Source organism: Ammospiza nelsoni, chromosome Z (genome assembly GCF_027579445.1).
Source record: "Ammospiza nelsoni isolate bAmmNel1 chromosome Z, bAmmNel1.pri, whole genome shotgun sequence".
Classification (NCBI taxonomy): domain Eukaryota; kingdom Metazoa; phylum Chordata; class Aves; order Passeriformes; family Passerellidae; genus Ammospiza; species Ammospiza nelsoni.
In genome coordinates this window covers 6,705,191-6,724,982 of record NC_080669.1, presented here as the reverse complement: position 1 = coordinate 6,724,982, position 19,792 = coordinate 6,705,191, and the positions used below count along the sequence as shown (strand labels likewise).

Below are 19,792 nucleotides of genomic sequence, written 5' to 3'. Positions count from 1 at the left end.
CAAGGGACCACAGGTATTTTCCACCTCAGTACCTCTCAGTTTGCTCTCTCTCTCAGCTTCAACATCAAATCTTTCCACTTGGGGAAAGCTGTGTAGTGCTGCACTGAGTGCCTATTCTTGTCATTAAAGGTGCTGTATCACTGGTGCTGGTACACACCTGGAATTCTAGTGGTGTTCTCTCCATTTGAAAAAGGTGATCCTGCAGATGTCGTGATGGGGAGATGAGGAGACAGATTAGGCAGGGCAGGAGAGTAACTGTTCAAAATGCTCTTGATTTCTTTTAATTTAATACCAGAGTAGTCAAAATATATCTCTGCTCTGCTTCTGTTGCTAAAAAAAAATTCATTCTGAACAGATGCCATTTTAATGAAGACTTTTATGTTAAGAAAATCACTTAGTCTCCACCAGAATTTGTAGATCATTTTAAGGTGTTATGTGCTGGAAACAGCAGTTTCCTGGCTGTGTGTCATTTGGAACTGGGTAGAGCATTAATGCCACCTGCTGAAAAGCTTCGTGGGACTGCTCAAGGGAAGATAAATATGCTGTACTTGTGTCTTGGAGGTTTTAACAGCACTTGGTAATGGTGATGACATTCTTCAGGGGCAAAATAAAAATACAATTTTTTAATCTGATATATTCTCCCTCTTGAGAGGTGGAAGTTTAATTCTCTTTTCCCCTTGTATAAATCTCACTCTTTATCATTTATCATAATTTATCTGAAAGGGTATCAGACCCCATTTTTCTGGGATCTTAAAGGAAAATTGTAGTTCTCAATTTTTGTTAAGAATCCTGATTTTCATACATAGAGACAGCCAGTGATTTCACAGAAGTTCAGAATGTCTGGATTTATACAGCTGTTTGAGGAGCACATTTCATTTCACTATTGTTTTTTGGAAACTGATTTTTACCATAACAAAGGTCTGCATGTACCTGAGAAAAAGATGTTACATGAAATACAGAATGTGTATTTGAGGGACAGAAAAAGTGTGGAACATACCATGGTGTCACAGATACAGGAGGCAAAGCTAGAGAGTCTGGCCCTAAAAGCAAGACCTACCTGATTTTACAGAGTAGTTTGCTACTGTAGCAGTCAAGCAACATTCTGATGCCCACCTTTAAAGTGTATGTCTTCCAAATGCTGCTTAGAATCCCTAACTTACTGTGTATTTAAGACTTTTCTTAATGCTCTTTACAAATTCCATTCCTGCAATCAAGTGGTGATGTGAAAATCTCCACTTCAGTTTAAAAGAGTTAGCTAAATTTCCAGCTTTTAGTTGCGGGAAAGAAAATTTACTAGTGTAATTCCTGTCAAAAGTTTTAATTTATGTCTCTTTGCACTACACATACAGACAGACTGTGGATTGATGTAAATTACACAGATTTTAATCCAGGAAGGTCAGGCCAGGTTCAGTGACTTTCATGCTATTAGTGAACAAAGTGAGAGTGACATCACAGTGTGCCAGGATCTGAAACCAGCCCTGAGTAAAAGATCAAGGAGCAGAGCCAGTGCAGTGGAAAGCTCTTCCTTTTTAGCTCTGATCCAGCTAGATCAGCTTTCTGACAGAAAACCTTTGTAAACCACCTTCAATAAGGTTTAGAGGGGGGAAAAAAATATTCTTTTTGTTGTTTGCAACTGTTGGAAAACTAACAAGAGAGAAAATCCTACAGACACTAACTCCTGGATTTATACTTTTTAAGTAATAATTACATTATCACTGTGGTTGTTTTTATTTTAGAGTCAGTGGAGGAGAGGAATGTTGCTATTTAAAATTGCCTTCTGGAAGCACCTTCTTTCTCCAGGTCTGTTGTGAGGTCAGAGTGCAAGCATGGAAAAGCTGGATGCATGATCTGATGTCAAGGAGCAGCTGATGCTTGTGAACAAATACTCACTGAGAGGGATGAACCCACCCATGCTTCCTGCTCATGATAATCCCCTTTGAAACTGCTGGATGCAAATTTGCTGGTCTTAAAATAATTTTCTCCTTTTTCAAACTACGCAAACCAGAGACAAAGACTTCTTTTAAAAGTCGGGATGAAGACCACAGTAAATGATTAACCAAATTACTATTACCACCAAATGACCTGAAATTCCAGCTGTATTTAAAAAAAATGAGATGATGTTGTGAAAAATACAGAGGAACCCCCAAATATATTAAAAACATAAAACATTATAGGCTCTGCATGGATGTTTGGTAGTGTGGCATTTGGAATTTAATGTCGCATTAATGCCCCCTGCTGATAAGCCTTCAAAATCTACTTTGAATCAAGCTCAGAATTTAATAGTCTTCTGCATCAGTACATCCCTTATATTAAAAAAAAAAAAAATCCAAAAACATCCAGCATATATCTCATCATAACTGGGTTCTTCTTAAATAGATCACATCTCTTTCAAGTCTGATACATTGCAAGGTCTGTGCTGTCACAAAACCAGTAACAACAGCTCCTTAGAATTGTCCCACATTAATCCCTTCTGCTCTTGGTTTAGTTTAAGGTCCAGTTATGTAGTATAATTGGATAAAATCTGAATGTTAAAGGAGAAAAGGAATATTTTTATGATGATTTCATAGAGAAATCAAATTATTATAATGAAATACCACTTGCCAAAAAAGAGAAATTGCAAGAAGGTGAGCAAATATTCAGGGTAGTACTAGAGGACGCTGAGTCACAAAATCATTGATGTTGGAAAAGCCCCCTAAGACCACTGAATGCAGCCCTTAACCCAGCACTGCCAAGTCCACCACCAGCCCATGTCCCTAACCCATGCTCCTACATGAGAAGTCTTTTCATAGCTTTTATGATCTATTTTCTAGGTAAAAATAAAATATATATTTAGTATTGATTTTTACAGAGATTCTCTTGCTAATAGCATCACAGGTATTACTTTGATTCCACAAGAGAGAGGAGGATTCATTTCCTCCCTCTTCAAGACATGGGGGAATTGCTTTTCCTCTGCTGTCAGCGATTAAAAAGCCACTACTGTGCTTTTTCCAGCTTCCATCACCTTTGCTGCTGCGCCTTCCCTTTGTCCATTCATCTCCCTGCCTGTCTGAGGTGCACAAACACTTGTGCAAGCGCCCACAGCGTTGCCTGGCCACCTGAAGCTCATAGGGACATCCACCCCTGCACTCATTGCCTCTGAGGAGGGTGAGGAGACAGATCTGTGCTGTCCCCGTCCGGCATCAAAGGCTGAGCTTTGCTCAGACAGGGCTGATGTAGAGAGGCTCTCCCAAGGCAGCCCAGCTCTTTGTGGTGCAGTGGGAGAAGGCTCAGGCTGTCACACACACAGCGTGGGTAGATGTCCCTCCGTCCTTCGGGCTGACAGTTTCAGCCTCTGATCAACCTGTGGATCGTACTTACCTGTCAGAGAAAGTAGGCTTAGATTTATTACATAAGAATCACTGGTGAAAACTGATTCTTTACATGAAAAAGGTTGAAAAATTATGTTTTAAACTGAGAAAGCTAGAGCAGTATATAAATTGCACTGAGTCATATAGATTGAGGTAATCAAGGTGCTTCATACAGTTGCTTATTTTATTTTCTACATATGAAAAGGCTGCACTGGTTAGAGCATTTTTAGGCCTTTATTTCTGCTGCCATTAAGAGGCTTGTACTGCTTTAACTGCACCATTAGAGCTGGAGAAATCTGGATTCTTTATGTGGGTGAGCTCTTAGGTAACATTAAGCTATTGCAGTGTAGCACCTCGCCATTTTTCAAGGACCATTATATAAAAAAAGAAGCCTGAAAGAGTTTTAAACCAGATGTCAGTATTTTTAGAGGTCATGCTACTCTAACAAAACAACTTCTGCTGAAATAAGTGCCTTAGGAAGACATGAACTCCATTTTTTTGGTCTGAGCGTGTTTTCTTTAGCCATACCTAATCCATACTTAATTGCTAAAATGGTGAAATAAGACAATAAGTTCATGAAATGGACTTGTAAAAAGCTCTGCAGAGACTGCTTTGATTTCTACACAGCTCCAGCTTCAAAAGCCTGTGTGTCTTAATAAACCTCTCTGCCTCCACTGCCCAGCTTGTGCCTGCCCACTGAATGGACTTCACAGCCACTGTAACAAAGGCACAGCCTGCGCTGGGCTGCTGCAGACAAGGTTGCTGTGTGCCACAGTGGCACAAAAAAACTGATGTCAGAATCAGTTATATAAGGTGAGGGAAAGAGAACACCTTGGGGAGTGGCAGCGTAGAAAGAGTGCTGGATTTCATATTTAATCTGACAGTGTAAAATAAATGGTTATTCAGCATAATGAAATCATTCACTTGTATTTGTTTTACTATTACGTGGAATTCTAATAAAGGTTGGTTTTTTCTCTCACTCTTCCATTAAGCAAAATAATGTTGCAATGAACAGTCCTGTGTCTATTTTTTTGTCCTTGTTGTTTTGCAGTATTTTCATAAAAAGCAGGGGATTTGCTGCATTCAGTTTCTTGGCAATAATAAAAGATTGTGCAGTCACCCTGATCCTCATAATCCATTACAAACATTAATTTGCTGCTCTTGCAGTCTTCAGGAGCCTTTGCTGTCCAATACACTTCTCCTTCCACAGACCTGGGAGTGCTGCACAAGTGAAACCTTTAAAGTTGAATCACTTGTGATAAAATGGCACACAACAGATGCTTCACAAACTGCTGTAGACTGAGGCTTTTGCCGATACCTGAAGGGCTCATCCTGCTAATTCCCATTAACAGATAATGGGGGAAAAGCACCTGCCACCCTCACACCTCAGTGTGAGATTTCAGCTGCTGGCACATCTGGATAGGCTTTCAGTTAGTGGTAGTCTTCATCTTTGCTATTTGTAAATACAAGTTTGTCTGAAGGCATGTTCAGCATTTCCCTACCACTTGACCACTCCACTGTGTGAAAATGTAGATCCTTCTTAAGACATTGTAGTGGGTCTGTCAGAATAGATGATTTCTGAGAAGAATTCCCAGAGAGAATACTGTAAAAAGGCTTGGCAAAATAACTGCTTCAAGTCAAATCTACTATTTTCTGGGAGTCTGCAATTCTTCTGCCAGAAGGAAGTTTGATTATTTAAGAAAACAAAATATACCTAAATTTTTTTTTTTCTTTATTTCAGTTACAAGCACTATGAAGGTTGGTTTACTAGGTAGAGATCAGCTGGCCACAAAAATACAGCCAACACATGTAAAAAATATTGATCCAACATGAGTTTCTGAGCCCTTATCCTAATAAGAATACTTCAGGAAACAGACATGGTACTTCTTAAATAGAGTCTTGATCTGCTTTCAGATGGGCAGAAATGGGTCTTTGAATTTAATAATAAATGTGATTTGTTCCAATTTGCTGTGCTAACATCCCTCTGCTGCAGCTGCAAGACTGGAGCTCCCATCTCCAAGGCAGAATGACAGAGAGACACCTGGACCCATCCCTGGGCTAAACAGCCTGGCATGTTCAATATTTCTGATATTATCCAGTAGAGAGCACAGACACACCTTAACAATTCCTGTCAGCAGAAACTTGGGAGTTATTTCAGGACACACAGGTGTCATGGCTCTCATCACCTATCTGAGAGAAAGCACACCAAATTGTTTCAGGTTTTGCATAACAGTGGGTCACTAGAGTTCAGGCAAAAGGGGAGGCAAAAATATGACCAAAATGTGTGGAACTGTGAGCCACAGCATGTGTGTCAAGGGTTGAAAATGCTTGTGCAGGTTTGTGGTGCTCATGAAACTGTGGCAGTTTCAGTCAAAGAAGTGAAAATCACTGAAATTTGCTGGAAACCAACTGAGCAAAGGCATCAATATGTATCTCAATGACTATCCACTAAGGAGCACCACATGCAAAATACTGGTTTGACTTCTTTCAGGATAAACTAAAAAGTCATAATTTATGCTGCCATTTGTGCGCAAGAACAGTTTTTCAGTTTTCAGTCGTGCCAATTAAAGGTGCTGTAAGATATATTATGAGTAGACTGTAGGAAGGCTGATAAGCAGAAAGAATTTACTTATTTATGTATAAATAGCAGCAATGCTAGGGGGGTTTCAAGTTTACTCATATGGACTTGCAATATCACTTAAATAGTGACAAAGCACACAGCAAAAGGAGATTTTTGCAGTGGCTGTGTGCCTATCTTGCAGGACAGGCAGGTTGTATGGCTAAAGGGTACACCAGAAATTTTTCCAGCATCTTCCTTTTCTCCATAAGTTTCTTCCTCCTCTTAATAATCCTCCTTAAGAATTCTGGGGAGTCTTCAGTCTAAGCTGTTCAAAATTCTGTCTCCCACAGTGTCTTCCCTCTTCCAATACTGATCTCTGTCTTTTACAGTTTTATGCCCCTTTTCCAAGTGGAGTTGCCCTCTTGCTTGCTTACTTGCAGAACAGGGACTTTTCTGTGAGTAACAGTATTAAAAAAAAAAAAATCTCCCATTTGTGGAGGATACAGGGAAGTGCTTTGCAATGAATTACGAGAGTGCATACAATGTGGGATTTCAGCCCCACTACCTGGAGGTGCAATAATTTTATTTGGATGTTAGAGCTCTCTGAGTTTTGCTGTCAGGGACTCTATTACAGTGCAGAGGAGGATTTCTGGATATACACCAGTGCCCTAGAGTTAGTGTAACTAACTGTACTGCTTACTGCGAAGATCCTCCTTCTTTATACTTGGTACACAATCTGTCATTAATGCGTGATTAACTCTACACCAAAAAAATTACCCATTACCCAAAGAGGATTGCAAGACTTGCTTCCTATTTCTTAAACATTGAAGAAAGTGGTTTTTTGAATGCAGAGAATGCCCACAGGTGCAAGTGGAGCAAGGGAGGTCTGTGAGGGCAGAGTGGACTCTTGGAGCAGGGCAGAATTTAATGGTGTGTCAAGGGATGGGTGTTACGTGCTACATAATTAATCCATTTAAATGACTGAGGGAAAAACACACCCCAGTTGCTTAAGTCCAGCTTGTCAAGACTGATTTAAATTCAGCAGGAATTTTTAAATGGGACTGAGTCAGACACACAATTTTTCTTAGCACTACCATGAATGAGCTTCTACAGAATCAGGACCTAAACATATGTATCATTGAGCCTTTTCATGTGGAGATTATTGATTAATCCAAAATAATTTGGTCCAAAAGAAAGATAAATCTTGGCTCTGCCACAGGCTCTGCTGTGACCTGAGGGCAGTCATTTTATCTCCTCAGCTTTTGTCCCCTCTCTGTAAAATGATGATAAGAGCATTTTCTTAATTTACAATGGAGCAGTGATGATAAATATTAAGGATTATGACATGGTTAAACACTGAGCTAATGGAGGCCATTAAGCACCTTAGACTTATTAGCAGCCTTCTGTTCACTGGCTGCCTTTCTGAAGTTATTGAGCATTTTTAATTTTTCCCCAAGTAAACTCGAGGAAATGAGTTAAAAAGGATTAATAAATAAACCTTGCAAAATCTTAGTGTTAAACGACATTGTGTTTTCTGAATTACATAATGGCATGTTTTGTATCTTTAGTTTAAATCAGCTTACCTGTTCTTCTCTGCTTCCTTCAATGTTTGGAAACCTGAAAACAGGGAGAAAAGGCTACAAAATTCAGGCCCATTTGATTTAGACCCTATAGTGCTCATAATCCAGGATATCTACAAGGCAGTACTGCATTTGTTTTTATCCCAGCACCCAGGGAACATTCGCTGCCTTGCCGGGAGCCCTCCTGTCTCTGACGTCCCTGCTTCTGGCCACTCTGACCCCTTCGGGCACTTGTCATCTCACTCATGTTAAACACATATTAAATAGTTACCACCTGGACAGGAACAAGGGAAGGGAGAACTAAAATAAGTTTCTGGTTGCATTTTGCTGAGAAGTTGCTTGAAGTGGTGAATACTCAAGATGAGGCAGAGGAGGTTGCCGCACAGAAGTGGTCAGGTCTTCACTGACTGTACCAGCAGCAAAAATTTTGCTCTTGTCTGTGGTCGTGGCTGACTGTGCTTTCTGTATCTCACATCATCCCCTGGGGTGTGGTAAGGTCTGTTTAGCTGGAGGTCAAATTTCTGCTGCCTGCTGTGGCTGTTTCAGTGAGATGGTGGATGTCACCTACAGGACACAATGTGTCCACAATTCAAATCTCTTTTCACAGATTATATGGTTTTGGGGGATTTTTCTTTCTCAGAAGAACAAGACAGAGAAACACAGGGAGTGTGAACAGAATTGGGTTCATTATTGAGGTGTTTTGAGACCAGGCTGAAAGGTGCCTGCCCATGGCAGGCAGATTGAAATGAGCTTTAAGGTCCCTTCCCACCCAAGCATTCTGTGATCCTGTGATTTGAGATATTTTAGGTCAATATCAATGTTGAATCAGTCAGTCAAGAGCTGTATTTTGTATGCAAGAGGGGTTTTTGTGCAGCACTGAGTCAGCATTTGACAATGGAAAGGTCAAGGTTAGTTGTGGAACTGCTGTCTAGAGACTGCATTTAGGATAAGTGACATTTTCCTCCCGTATCAAAGCACCTTATTTTTTGAAAAGCATTCTCTTTTCCATATGACACCCAGAGAAGGTTAAAAGTTCAGTAACCTGCTTTCTCTGTTTTCCAGTAAGAGGAGAAAAACCAGCTGTCTGTTGTGTCATGTATTATTTATCATTTACCTGTGTTTGCCAGCTGGGGCTGGCAACCTGAAGTATTTCTGGGAGTATGTTTGGGATAGGAAGGGTGGGTCAGATTGCTTTTGACAGCCCAGATCACATGAGGTGCTGGAACTGAGTTTAAACACCTCTATATGCAAGCATCCTGTAATCTCCAACATGTTTATGTGGGCATGTCAGGTAGAGTAGTGATAGTGTCATTGCCTTTCTCTGTGTCAATTAACAAAGCTGAGTTGCCCAGGTTGATCAGAAAACCTATAGCTGCTCAAGGAGTTAAATTCAAATGTAATTTAACTCCTGTGTCCTTAGTTGAGGGACTGTGTTTGTACTCATGGAGGTTGCTGTGAAGGTCTTTGGGGAATACACAGATAGCAGCATCTTGCTGTATGTTTGTTAAAAGAATTTATTCTGGGCAGGTATGTGGTCCTGAAAATAATACATCTACAAAATGATATGGTTAATTTGAAAGGTAAAAAAAGGTGAATGGAGTGTCACAACTATGGCTTCACTGTGACATTCTTTTAAGTCTGTCTTACAAAGTGACACAGCGGGGTAGTGGAGACTCCATCCTAGGAGATGTTCAGACACCCTCTGGGCATGGTCCTGGGCAACCAACTGAAGTGTCCCTGCTTGAGCAGAGGAGGGTGGACTGACCCCCAAAGGTCCCTCCCCACCTCAACCACTTAGGGGTTCTTGGTCTGCTACTTGCATCAATTACTAATCTGATTTCATTATATTTTCTTATTTTAATCCAGCTCTTACTCAAATATACAATAACTTTAATGGCTGGCTGTGTGTGCAGAGACGTGCAAGAGGAGTGCATGAATAGCTTCAAGTGTATCTTTGAGACAGAATTGCCAAAATAAATTTTCAGAGGTCTTACAATAATCTTGCAGCAATACAGTTTTAATGCAGAGATCCTGGAGGCAAAATACTGAGACCAGGACCTGGTTATTCCACTTTTTTCTATGGTGTGACTAGATAACTTGTATAGTTAAAAGGACAAAAATAGTTGAACAGTGACAACTTCTGTAATAGTGGCACTAGTCTCCATAAAGAGGATTTTGAATCAGATCCTGTAGTCACAATTTAAAATCATAGGATTTGAGTTGGAAGGAACTTTAGAGGCCAGCTAGTCCACCCCCTGTGCAGTGATCAGGAACACCTTCCATTAGACCTGTTGCTCAAAGCCCAGTACAACCTGACCTTGAACACTTCCATAGTTGTGATATTCACATCTCTCTGGGTAATCTGTGCCCTTTTTTTACTACTGTCATTGTAAAATACATCATCCTTATGCCTCATCTGAATCAAGCCTCTTTTAGTTTTAAGACCATTACCCCTAAAAAAAAGTTATAAATCAATTACTATTTTTGTCTTGGGTGAAGACTGTGATGTGAGATTTTCTTTGCAGTGTGGCAGAGGGAGAACAAGAATTAGTAAATCTGCTTATTTTCATGAGGTGAGTTTTGGGACACTTTGGTGAGGTTGCGGTGACGTGTTGCTGAAGCAGTGTGGGAAGCTGGTACTATGGATATACACAAAAAAGCAGATTGCTGAGCTTCCAATCAAGCCATTTAGGAGCCATGAAGTATGGAAAGAGAGACCAGAAAGGCTCCTTGAGGTTCATATCTGTCATATAAACGCAGCTTCAGAATCAAGCCAGCTTTTTCAAAAGTGGCTGTGGTAGAATGGGTAAGTCAGGCAGTGCACTGAAGTCCTCACAGGTTGCTTGTGGAGATTTCTGAGCAGACTTGTAAAGCTTTACTCATAAAGAAGCAGCTCCAGGGAAAAGTGAGTGTCAGGAGAGAAGTCTTCCTCTGGATGCATCTTCATCTGGGCCACACAGAGGGCTCATCTGAATTAGCACAACACGCACGTTCCCCAGCACGGGCTCGCAGCTGCAGCGGGGAAGTGTTTTGGCTTTGGCTTCCTCTAGGCTTTGTAACAATCCTTCCCACTCCCCTGCCACTGAGCACAGGTTTTTTAGCTGCTGCTGCTGTCTGTGCCTCGCTGCCATCGATCCCTCCTGCGCTGACACTCACATGCCCTGTGAGCTGTCACAGCTCCCTGCGCGCCGAGCGCGGACACGCTCCCATCTGAGACGTTCATTGGCGTCGTTTGCCAAAAGGTTTATGTAACAGATGTTGCAAAGCAGAGGCACAGAAACACACACACACACACACACAGAGGCTCACACACCATTATGGCAGGGGTTGTCAGAGTGACGGTGAAGGGAGGATGGTCCACAGCACTGGAGTAGCTCGCAGGCACAGCTGCATCTGTTCAAAAAGCAACTAACGCCTCTCTCTGTGACTATGCTTTATTTTCAGCTCGTCATCATGGCTGGGACTGTTCTGCTCGCCTACTACTTCGAGTACACTGACACTTTTCAGGTGCATATCCAAGGTTTCTTCTGTCAGGATGGCAATTTGATGAAACCCTACCCTGGGACGGAGGACGAGAGCTTCATTTCACCGCTTGTGCTGTACTGTGTGCTGGCTTCAACCCCGACAGCGATTGTGAGTATGAGGAATTATCTGAAATCCCCATAAACAATAACAATGGTGCTGTGATATCTTTGTCCCCTCACCTCTCCGTTTGCATGTAATTGATTCACACTTAGCAGGATCTCTGTTTTGCCTCAGCCTAATATGATCTTCATCAGTTACCTCCAGGAGTAATTATTCTGAGGTAATCACAATGCAAGGCTGAGGGATAGAGCTTGTTAAGCCTTTTACAATAGCTTGCTTACTTCAGTGATTAGTTGTGAATTTCCTGGGCTCCAGAGAGGCTCTAATGCAAAGGTTATGTATTACTGGAAATAAGAAAACGGGATAAAGCTGAAGTAAAATCCAGGTCAGATGTGCAGTATATCCAGGATTATTTCCTGCTATATTAAAAGGACTGTTGAATGGCCTTAAAAGGCTTAGATGAGGAGAGGGATGCTAAACACAAAGAAAAATATGAATGCTGTTTTCTTTTTTTAATAGTTTCTTTGTTTCCAACAGTCACTAAACTTTTTTTTAACCTGATTTTATTCAGTATTCAGCCAGTAAAATGCAATTTTTCGCTTTTTAGCTTTTCTATGCAGATTAAAATATTCAACTAGCGGAGTACATACAATGCCAAACAATTTATTGCACTCACTGGTTAGCAAAACTTCAGCCCTTTTCCATTTTCCACACAGAAATTTGCATATTTCACTAACAGCCCAAGCTCTGGTGAATTTGTAATTGCATTGATAAATTCCTGTCAGACTCTGTTTATGAACTTTTGTTTCATTTCTTTCTTGCTATTTCTTCTCTGTTAGTATTTATTTCTTGTATTAAGTTTGCTTTTCATTGCTTTCAAAAGTTGATTAAAGCTGCAGATTACATATTTATTTTTAAATAGTGAGTGCTTCACCATAGTTTGTTTTAAGTTTTGTTCTGCAGTAATTTTAGTGCACCAAATCATATTCTTGTCACAGAATGTGGTAAGAAGTGTGAAAGGGATCTGCAGAAGAGGCTATAGGTTTTGGTACAGGACACTTTCTAAAGACAAGCAGGTGTTTTGAAGTGGATTACATCATAAGTTTATGAAAAACATCTGCAGTTACAGAATTATTTTATGTATTGGATGTTGTTGCGTATCAAGGATTTCATTTTACTTTCTGCTGCAATAATAGATAATTTGAAAATAAAAAAAACAAAACCAAACCAAAACAAAACAAAACAAAAAACCAAAACCCCCACATTTTGGACCTCCCCCATCAACAAAGTGCCAATGTTCAGGGATGCAGCATTCACAAGTGCTTTTTGTAAAGGTAGGTGGTGGGTCACAGCCATGCCTTGATTCCAAGCAATGACATTAATCAGTGGTTTGTCCCTCGATTACTGATAAAACGTTGGGTAATGAGTGTTGCTCTTTATTTGGATCTTCTATTTAAATCCTTGCTCTGCCAAAATTTTATGCTAACCTTTCAAGTTTTGCTGCACTGGATCAGCATTTTCTTTGCTTTTTAGTAGCCCAAGAAGCTTTTCTTAATTACTGTCCTTTATGAAAAGCTGAGTTGGAGTCTTGACTTGGCAGTGCTGGGTTAATGGTCAGACTTCATGATCTTAAAAGCCCTTTTCCAACATGAGCAGGTCTGTGACTCTTTGAAGAGTGCTTTATTTGTAGCTCCCATAGCCCATGTTGAACACAAAGAATGAAAGGCTGTAACGAATGCCAGGTGAGGTTGTTGGGTGCTGAAGGGACGATCAGCTCAGTGCTGTGTGGAGCTGGGTTCTGTGAGCAACCCATCCCATGCAAACTGTGCAGGAATGCTGGCCTGGGTCCAGTCAGCACCCTGGGCTGGATGCAGGGATGGTTTAGCTGGTAACTCTGCCTCTTGGGCTGTGCTGTGCTGCTGCACTGGACACATTTCTCCACACAGAGAAGGCAGGGTCAGGGTCAGCACAGGGTTCTTGGCACCGTGCTCAGCACCAGGGATCTCTAGGTACAACCTCAAGGAGACAGCAGGTCAAATTCCCTTGGCAAAACATTTTTTCCCCCACTTTTAATGCAGTATTTATTAATGTATTGTTTAATCACATTATTTAATTAGTTGTATTGTTATACTGTATTATTAATACATAATTCAATTTTTTAATGTTCTGTTACTTAATATTGGGTTAATCTTCAACCAGGGCATATGTCAGAGATTTTTCTGTCCTCCTGACTGATGCTCATCACAAGATCTTTATAGGAGTAACCTAATTTTGTTCCTCATTCCCACATTTTCCTGAAAGACCTTCTTCTCTTTGCACAGTATTTTCACATTTGTCTTTGGTTTGTAGCTGACTCTGCAGACCAAATTCTGGCAATGGTCATCAATAAAAAGATTATAAATGAGACAGAAAGTGAGCTCAGATTCTCCCTAAACTCTGTATTGCACTTCCCTGCTGGTTAGTCCATTCAGAATGTGAATATCCTCATGTATCATCCTGTGCCCAAGCGGATGCTGCCTCTCACTCAGACTGCCCACAACCTGGGAAGAGAGGTTTGATCCAGTCGAATGTCCCAGGGATTTCAGTGCGAGGAGCAAATGCAGCCATTTCCATTTAGACCGTGATGATTTGTACTCTTTAAAAAAAAAACAAACCCAAAAACTTCCACACAAACAAGAGATCCACACAGCTGTTCCTCAAGGGAGGGAGCGCTGTGTGCATCCACTGCCAGCTAAGGTGTAGCTTCACTCCGTACACTTTGCTCTCAGGAGGAATCACCAACGTTGTGCAGCTCCACCACCTAGACACGACTTAAGTCAGAGGTAATGCCATTACCTTTGAAATTACTCATTTCTCCTCTGCACAACACTCACTGCTTCACTTCCTAAAGGCAGAATGGCTGATTTGGCAAATGGTTGGTTTGATGTGACAGCAAGTTTGATCTCTCTGTGTTGCTTTCACATTACCACGGTCCTGACACCTCATGCCATGAGAGGAGTGATTGCTGGTGGAGGCCAGCAGCAATAAGGTACTGGCTCATAATAAAATCTAAAAGGGCTTCTGGAGCTGTGGGAGATGTCCCAGGGATCTGTGCAAGCTCCCTCATCTGAGACACAAGCAGCATTAAGTGCAGTCCTGTGTGCATGGGTCTGGGGAGGACTCAAAGCCATGATTTCAGCACAGCTTTGAGGTGTTACAGCACTTGCAAGCCAAAAGGGAACATCTTTGTGAACTTAATGGAATATCTTTGTGTCTCTGTCATTTGGCTATGACACTGGGCATGGGGAAAACAAACGCGTGTGTTTTATTTCTGAGACCACTTTGCAGAAGTGCTGCTGTGGGTTGGTACCACTGTATCTGCATTTCCCTGCACTTTCAGTGGCAAAATAAATGTGACTGGCCTGGTTTTATGCAATTTTATCCATTGCTTTTGAAAGATTTCTCTAAAAATATTCTGGGATGACTCCACTACATTCATCAGTGTCCCTGAAGACTAGCTTTCCCTGTTACGAGGTTACTGCAAAGCAGCCAATTCCCCAGCTGGCACTAAACAATCCTTCCAGAGTTCAGCACTGCTGCCTGCTCTGCTCCATCCAATGTGATTTATCTGCCCACCCGAGAGAAGCAGAGAGGCTTAGGAACAGAGCCAGCTTGCTGAAATGAATACTGAGCAGTGGCAGAAAGCTTCAAGGGCACTGTTCTCTCTGTTCTTCGTTACCTTAAAGTGAATAGAAAGTGCCACTACCATTTTCACAGAGGTTAGTTTCTTTCTTTCTGTTTCCAGGTGGGAAGTAGCAGCCTAGATGTAATCTGTTAACTGTCCAGTGCTATTAATTTGTGCAAAGGAGTATTTGTTTTCAGATAAGGTTGAAATCAGTCAAACCAAACCCAGTCTGATTATGAAATAGAAGCTGAATTACAGTGTTGATCTGAAGTAGGAGGAAATTGTTTCAACTTCTCTCTACAATCTGCACTTACCCCTCAAACTTCAGAAATATCCTTCTTCCCCATGGTTCTCCCATTCTTTCTTGATTCCTTGGCTTTGGCTTAGCACAGCCATGTTACTACAGTGATTTATTTCTGTAAGGGAAGCCAGGGAAGCTCTGCCTGTCGTGGCTGATTCCCCTGTGGCTGCTCAGCTGCAGCTGCCAGGAGAACCAGGAACGTCTGACGCAGTTCAGAGCTCTGCTACAGCAGCTCCTTCCCGGCTTTTCCAGGCAGGAATCACCAGGCTCTGCTGGCCCTGGTGCTGCCAAAAGGCACAGCCTGCTGTGCCGCAGCCTGCTGCCCACCACACTTCCCCCTGTGTCGCAGGTATCTTTTTATGAAAAATCTTTTTATCCTTTCTTTAGGATTTTTTCCTCCTGAGAAGCTAAGAGGCCTCAGGAACAAATATTAACAATGATTATCTGCTGCTGTGGAATGCAACAGGTGGATCTGTGATTGGTCTCATGTGGTTGTTTCTAATTAATGGCCAATCACAGTCAGCTGGCTCAGACAGACAGTCTGGGACAGCTGCCTTTGTTATCATTCTTTCTTTTTCTATCCTTAGCTTAGCTAGCCTTCTGCGATGAAACCTTTTCTTCTATTGTTTTAGTATAGTTTGAATGTAAAATATATCATAAAATAATAAATCAAGCCTTCTGAAATATGGAGTCAGATCTCCGTCTCTTCCTACAACATAAGAACCCCTGTGCTGCCACAGCTGGCTGTGTCCTCTGCCTTCCCCTCCTGGAGTCTTGCCAGGGCTGGTGGGGTGGTGAATGAGGAGCTGGGGATACCAAGGAGTGAGGAAAAGGTGTGCCCTGTGTAAATGTTTGTATTCTGCTGTTTGCACACCATTCTGGAAGAATAAATACACTTTCTTGGTTTGGTGCAACACTTTCAGGCGTTTCTGTTGACAGTGTCTCTGGGACTCTGTGGTGGTCCCAGCCACATGCCAGTTTGTGAGGAACAATGCAGGGATGTGGAAAAATGTGTATTTTCTTCATTAGAACTTCAGTATAATTATTTTAGACAGTTTTACCACAGTATTAGGTTTTTGAGCACAACCCTAAGACAGTTTTGGGTTTTGAGCAGGCTAGAATATAAACTGTAGATTTCAACCCTTTTGACTTAAAATAAAAAAGAGAAACAAAAACAATAAAGCAATTTTCTTGTTCTGGAAAAGTACTTGCAACTGTTCTTTGCTATTGTTTTCATTCAACAACAACAACCACCCACTCCAAAACACAATGAGGTGAGTAATTGAATGCAGATTGAACCCATTGAGTTTGTATCCTTGGAAAATTAAAAGTGAGCTGGCATTGCAACATTCAGCTGAAGACACTGCTTCATTACCTTGTGTAGTTTTGCAAAATACAGTATTGATTCTTGGGGCCTGAGAACACCTGTCCAGGGTGTGATGGCAAAGACAAGAGAGTGTCTGAGGGAGCTCTCAGCCGGTCCCTGTCCTCAGGAATATCAATGATAGTGATCTTATCAGGGAAAGCCTCTGCAGGCTTGGGTCAGGACCCTGTCTGTGGATCACAGCAGAAATCCTGTGTCCTGGGGAGGCTGTTGAGGCAGACCACAGCAACCCTTTGCCTTCTGAGGTGCCTTTTCTCAATACAAATGTTGCTGGTTTGACCATAGAGTCTCTCAGCTTCACATTGTCAATACCGGGTCCTGAGGGTAGCAGATAGGATGGCAGATCAATATTCCTCAGGGGCCAAGGCTAAATGTGAGGGAGATTTAAGGAATTAAGGAATTCACAACACTAAGTGAAAGTCAATATAAACCATGTTCTTAGTGGGGACTGTGGAGAAGAGGAAAACAGACTGTTCAGATCACAAGAGGCAAACGTGCAAGGGACACCAGCTTCAAAAATTGAAATGGATTAAAAACTAGGCAAACTTTAACAATGAGGGTAGGGAAAAATTGAAGTAGAGGCTGTGGGATCTCCATCCTTGACGTCATGAGCTCCAATGTAGAGCCTGAAGGTGATCCCTATCCTGACTGCAGCTGTTCTAATACAAACTTCAGAGACATGACAATGCAACAGGGCAGAATTGCTTTTGGCCCAGCTGAAGCCAGTGCTGATGAAACACCCTCTGGAACATTTTGCAAAGGTGACCTTTTGGTGAAGAGTCCTGCTTCTCCCAGGGAGAGAGATGCTGAAACTGGCTGCTTGAGGCTGAGAGCCCCACAACCCTCATCTGCTGCTATTCTCTGTTTCTGAGCGCTCTGCATGCAGCTTGTCTCACAGCCAGTGCCTTCCTCATGTCCCCTCCTCTCCTTGGCTGCTGTTTGAATGCTGGAGACTTGATTAATTTGGTTCTTTCTATTTGTGACATTAAAAACGCAGCCACACGCATCCTTGCACAGGCTTTGGGAAATGTCATACAGCTTGCTGAAACCTGCCCAGAACTGAGAGCAGTGGTGTCCCAAGATCTAAGCTCAGTTTTGTTTGCTGCAGAGATTTTTTTTGTGTTGCAGCATGTCCCTGGGTGGGGTTTCAGTGTATAAAGTGGTGTTAAAAAAGACTGACTGTGTCACAAGGGTGCTTTTAGAGTAAACAAGTTGCAGGATTTAAAAGCTCACAGAAATTAGAAAAATGCTAATTTAATACCTAGGAAAGACAGATAGGTCATGTGTGCACTTCACATGATTCTCCCTAATGTAGGAACTCCATTGTCTTCCTGTGATGGAAAATAACATCACTTGTACTTTTTCATGAAAAGTAGCAGAAGGAAGTAACTTTCACAGAGAGGAAGACTTGAGGCAGTCCCAAACTGTGGAGCATCCTGCGTCTCTCTCATGTATCTTTGCTGGTCCTCCTCTTTCTTTATCCGTGTGGAATAAGACAGTGGGAACTTCCACACAACCCTAGTGTTCATTGGAAGTGTGAAAAAATTACAAAAATAGTGTTTTCACATTTGTCACAAGTGGTGAGTGAGTGAGTGAGTGAGTGAGTGAGTGAGTGAGTGAGTGAGTGAGTGAGTGAGTGAGTGAGTGAGTGAGAAGCAGGAGGGCTGTGAGTGTCACCAAAACTTCAGGAAAAACAAAAACTCTCCAACAACAATTTTAGTGTTAGAGAATGAAGGCATTACTTTATTTCTGGCCAGGATGTTGTTCTGCTCAGGATGTGCAACAGAAAAAATTTCATCCTCACATAGGCTGGCTGTGCAGAGAAAATCATTCCATGCCACACGTATTTTAAGAGATTTTTCACAAACTTTATACAATCAAAACCCATAGATATTCTTTGGTTTAAAGTTCATTTGTTCCAAGTTACTTAGTTCTTAGTATTTGGTTTCCTACTCCTTACAGATATTTTCACCTCTGGTGCTAAGCAGGTTCTTATTCTTCTCTCTCCTTCTCCAGACCAGGGGTGTTGTCTGGAGTTGATTCATGGCACTTGATGGCCACTGATGACTGTTGCCTTTGGTGAATCTTCTTTTCTGCTCCCAATCTGTGGAGATTTTAAGCTCATCAGGCCTTCACCTGGTGGAACAATGCCCTAAAGGAAAGAGGAAAGAGGAAATAAACCCTAATTCCCTTTCCCCAGGGCAAAGGCAAACATATGTTGGACTTGATGATATCAAAGGTCTTTTCCAACCTAGCTCATTCTGTGATCCTGTGAAAACTGACCAAAGTTATGAAATAAAAAAAATTTATAATTAGGATATTTTCCATCATGAGGTGCAGCCTCTGCCAGCAGCTGTGGGACAGCAAGGAGTCAGTCAGGGCAGATCCAGCTGAGCAGCTGGAGTTGCAGTGAATCTGTAGAAGATTTTCAAAGGGAGAAAACAGAGCTGAGGCTGGGGCAGCAGGACTGGAGCACGGGAGGAACCAGATTGTGGCACTCTACATGCACAGGAGTTTGCAGAAACATGACTAAGGAGAAGTATTTTGACTGCTGGAGAAGTGAGCAAAAGCATTGCAGGGGAATGAAGAAGGGATGCAGCATTTGCTGCCTCACCTTTGCTGCAGCATTTGAACTGAGGTACAAGGCCAGTGTTCTCTTCTGAGAAAAACTGATAGAAAGAACAAAGGAGGTTAAAAGCTGTGCCTGTCAGCACCATCAATAATTCTTCTTCTAAATTTAATACAACTCTTCCAATCAGCTCCTCAGCCTTGCCCCACTGCACAATTACTGCAGGAGGGCAGCTCCAATATCCCACTGTTTTGCAACCTCCTCTCAGTTGTACCAAAGACACATTTCTGCATAGTTTATTTTAGTTCATCCTCACAGAAACAGGTCTTCTTGTTGTTCACTTTTTAAAATTTTTTTAACAAAGCTGTGCAAATGATCCTTTGTGTGAGCTTATCAGAAAGTGCTACGGGGAAAAAAAATATTCCATATCCTTCTAAAAGCAATAGTTCCATTATTTTGTTGATTAAATTGAAAATTAAATTTACGAACTGTCAGTAATCTGTGCAGGAGTGCAGGGAGTATCAGGTGCTAATGCTGTGCTGAGAACTTGAAAGGGGAGATGAGACATTTCACTGTCTGAAAATGTCAGCTGAAGGACTATCATGGATAAAAGACTGTTGAAGAGGAAAATGGACAGATAATTTTATCATCTACTGGGTCAGGATGAGCCAGGAAATAAGTAAAGTGTGTGCAGCAGAGGGCTTTGAGAGCTGAACATTGAGGGGCAAGTATTTGGTGACACTGCCAGTAATGGGAAGGCAGGGAAAATTGAAGAAGTTTTCTCACTGGAGAGGTTGAAATC

At 41.7% G+C, this 19,792-nt stretch overlaps 1 protein-coding gene across 2 annotated transcripts in view; it reads left to right on the top strand.

Moving 5' to 3' along the window:
- The window catches only part of PLPPR1 (phospholipid phosphatase related 1), a 119,552-nt gene that overhangs the window by 77,456 nt on the left and 22,304 nt on the right, over window positions 1-19,792 (top strand). For both annotated transcript variants that reach the window (XM_059493014.1, XM_059493015.1), the window contains exon 3: window positions 10,932-11,120. In XM_059493014.1, the coding sequence (XP_059348997.1) occupies window positions 10,932-11,120 (189 nt within the window). The remainder of the gene's footprint in view (window positions 1-10,931; window positions 11,121-19,792) is intronic.